The sequence below is a fragment of the Austrofundulus limnaeus genome, unplaced genomic scaffold, assembly GCF_001266775.1.
Source record: "Austrofundulus limnaeus strain Quisiro unplaced genomic scaffold, Austrofundulus_limnaeus-1.0 Scaffold119, whole genome shotgun sequence".
Lineage (NCBI taxonomy): Eukaryota > Metazoa > Chordata > Actinopteri > Cyprinodontiformes > Rivulidae > Austrofundulus > Austrofundulus limnaeus.
Window position 1 is genome coordinate 71,406 of NW_013952521.1, and position 2,928 is coordinate 74,333.

The 2,928-nt window shown below is 40.7% G+C and overlaps 1 protein-coding gene across 1 annotated transcript in view; it reads right to left on the reverse strand.

The window, feature by feature from the left end:
• LOC106521948 (vesicle-fusing ATPase) overlaps positions 1–2,928 on the reverse strand; it is a gene marked incomplete in the record, with an annotated part of 27,609 nt that overhangs the window by 12,087 nt on the left and 12,594 nt on the right. The window contains 1 exon segment of the mRNA XM_014014727.1: positions 2,022–2,187. Within this exon segment, the coding sequence (XP_013870181.1) occupies positions 2,022–2,187 (166 nt within the window).

Consider the following 2,928-nt stretch of genomic DNA (forward strand, 5'->3'; position numbering starts at 1 on the left):
ACCGAGGACCTATCCTCGTCATCATTCACCCAGAATGCTTTGTGTGTAAATAAAATGGCTCTGTGTTAAAATATATTTTAAAAATTTTACAAAACTAAACATCCCACAGTATTTTTACAGTCTTTATTTTACAGTTAAAATATATGTTTATCAAATAAAGTCTAATGTTACAACTAATCAGGGATCCCTTTAAAGAAAAACAGGTGAGTGTCATGACTGGGCATAAAGGGAGCATCCCTGAAAGGCTCAGTTGTTTACAAGCAAGAATGGGGCTAGGTACACCAATTTAACAACTGCATGAGCAAATAGTCCATCAGATTTAAGGGCTCGACACACAGGGAGCGACAAACTACAGCGATTAATGGCCGCCATCGCAGCCAGGGTGAAACCCGACACACGGGACGCGATAGCGATGGTAGCTTTGCGAATCGCGCTCTCGGGGCGCTTGTCTTCACGAAATTTGATTGGTTCTTGTACTGCCTCTTGTAAAGGTTATTGGTGGTTCGCAAAAAAGGGGGGTGTGCATCACAGATGTGTAAACAAATCTTGCGATGCTAATGATATTGAAAAACAAACGCACACTAAGATACAATTTRATGAGGAAAAACTTACTGGATAACTTCACCCTGACGCCAACAAATTCCCACAAAGCTTTTTAGTAATCACTTGGTGAAAGTGTAAGCTAACTGCAGTGTGTAGCATACTCTCCGCTCATTGGTCAGTTAGTGAAACCCTTGCTGATTGTTTGTACGCTAAGCGACAGCGACAAAAGTTGAACATTTTTCAACTTTCATATGTCGCATCACAAGCTCGCGTGTGCACGTCTACGTGTACGAGTGCGAAATTTCACATGCACTATTTTCGCCGGTCGCTTAGCTGGAGGAGGGCGAGCGATTGTCGCCTCATCGCACAACTTCCATAGGAAATGAATGGAGAACAAGCGATGTCGCCTCCCGTGTGTCGAGCACATAAGAATGTTTCTCAAACTACAATTGCAAGAAATTTATGGATTTCATCCTCAACTGTGAGCTCCAAGAATTGTACGCACGCATCACTTTTACTTTTATCAGCATTAAGCTTCTATTCCACTATAGTTGCAATATTCACCTCTTTCTTGTGTAAAGATCTCTATTTTTGCACTACTGATTACCCCTCCATACCTARTATTTTTGTGTCGGTGTCCCACATTCATCCAAATCTGTGTCCTTGTTGTATTATATATTTAGTGTCACTTTTTGATTATTTACAATGTTATTGGATTGTGCCATTTTAGCTGATTACTTGTTTATTGCTGTAACTGGGAAGGAGAGTAACGCAATTTTAATTCTCTGTATGTTTTGCACATATGACGCATTGACAATTAAACTACTTGAACTTGATCTACAATCCATAATGTCATCAAAAGATTCAGAGAATCTGGACAAATCGTTGGAATCAGGGTTGTAGCTGAGAGTCAGACAATGTGCGCTCTGAGAACATGTTAATGTTAGAGCAGCAAGAACCAAGAGGCCCAAGAAGTCTGGTACCTGAACAGCTGAGGGCTTTCTACTCTCTGTTTCAGACTGGAATGTAACTGTTAATGTCTGCGTGCAACAACAGATGAAACCGGTTCATTTTTTAAGGAAAATCTAATCTGTAACTGAAGCAAAAGCTCCTCCGTCGAACAATTTGCTTACATTACTCTGAATTAGAATATTCAAATAATTACTTTAGCTCTGGGTGTTGTCGTTAATTTGAAATTAATCCTCATTCCAGTTCACTGAGACAAACTGCTTGGAATAAACAGTGTTGTTGCTTCTTACCGATCTCCATCTTCACCTCCAGCCTTCCTGGCCTCAAAAGGGCCTCGTCTATCAGGTCGGGTCTGTTGGTCATGCCTGGAGGAGGTGTGGAGATAGCAGGAAGAGGAAGAGGATGAATGACGGAGACGAGATAAAGAGCAGATGTTCAGGCATAGCGCCGGAGGCTCTATGAGAGTTTACATCATATAAACCCAGACAGAATGTGAGTGTGTTTTTCACCGATGACCAGGATGTTGTTGAGCTGCTCCACTCCGTCGATCTTGGACAGCAGCTGGTTGACCACCGTGTCGTGGACGCCGGTGCTGCCGGCCATGCTGCCGCGCTGCTTGCAGATCGCATCGATCTCATCGAATATGATGATATGGAGGCCGCTGTTGGCGCCGAGCTGCTCTCCGCAGACGGGAGGGGGGAGGAAGAGGACGGAGATTAATGTGTGTAACTGTTATATTAGAACATCTGCACCCGCTAGCAGGGAGGTCTTCGTCACCCCTCAAAGCCAAAAATCCAAACATTTGCGTATAAATCAGGCTTTAGAACAGAGATTCTTAACCTATGGGCTGCGAGCGCCACCTTGAGGGCCTCAAAAGAACAACAGCTTTTAACTTTGGGCCGCAGAGGGCCGCATTGAGTTTGAATAAGGTGCAATACACTTTCTCACCACTAGTAGCAGTAGTGCGCCACTCAGTTGTTTAACAATATTTTGAATATGAAGAAGAAGAAACTTAGAAACCTGCCGAGAATGGAAACCTATTTTAAATGAAAAGTAGAAGCAAAAATAAAAGTAACTCATCAAAAAACACCAAAGTCTGTCACTAATATGAAGTACAGCTTCTGTTTTTACCATGCAATGTTTTAAAAGTTCAAAAGATTATCAAATACAGTTGCAGATACAACTATATTTTAATTTGCACTTTAAATTAATTTTTATAGTTTATTTTTAAACGTTTTGAATGTATTTTATAGAAATTTTAAACTTGTCAAAAACCTGTTGTTACTATTATGGTGTGTCACTAATATGAAGAGCAGCTTCTGGTTGCAAAAGTTTAAAAAGGCTGTATTTTCATTTGTACTTTGTCAAATTCCTTTTTACAGGTTTTTTTAATTTGAAACATTAAACATTTTTAAT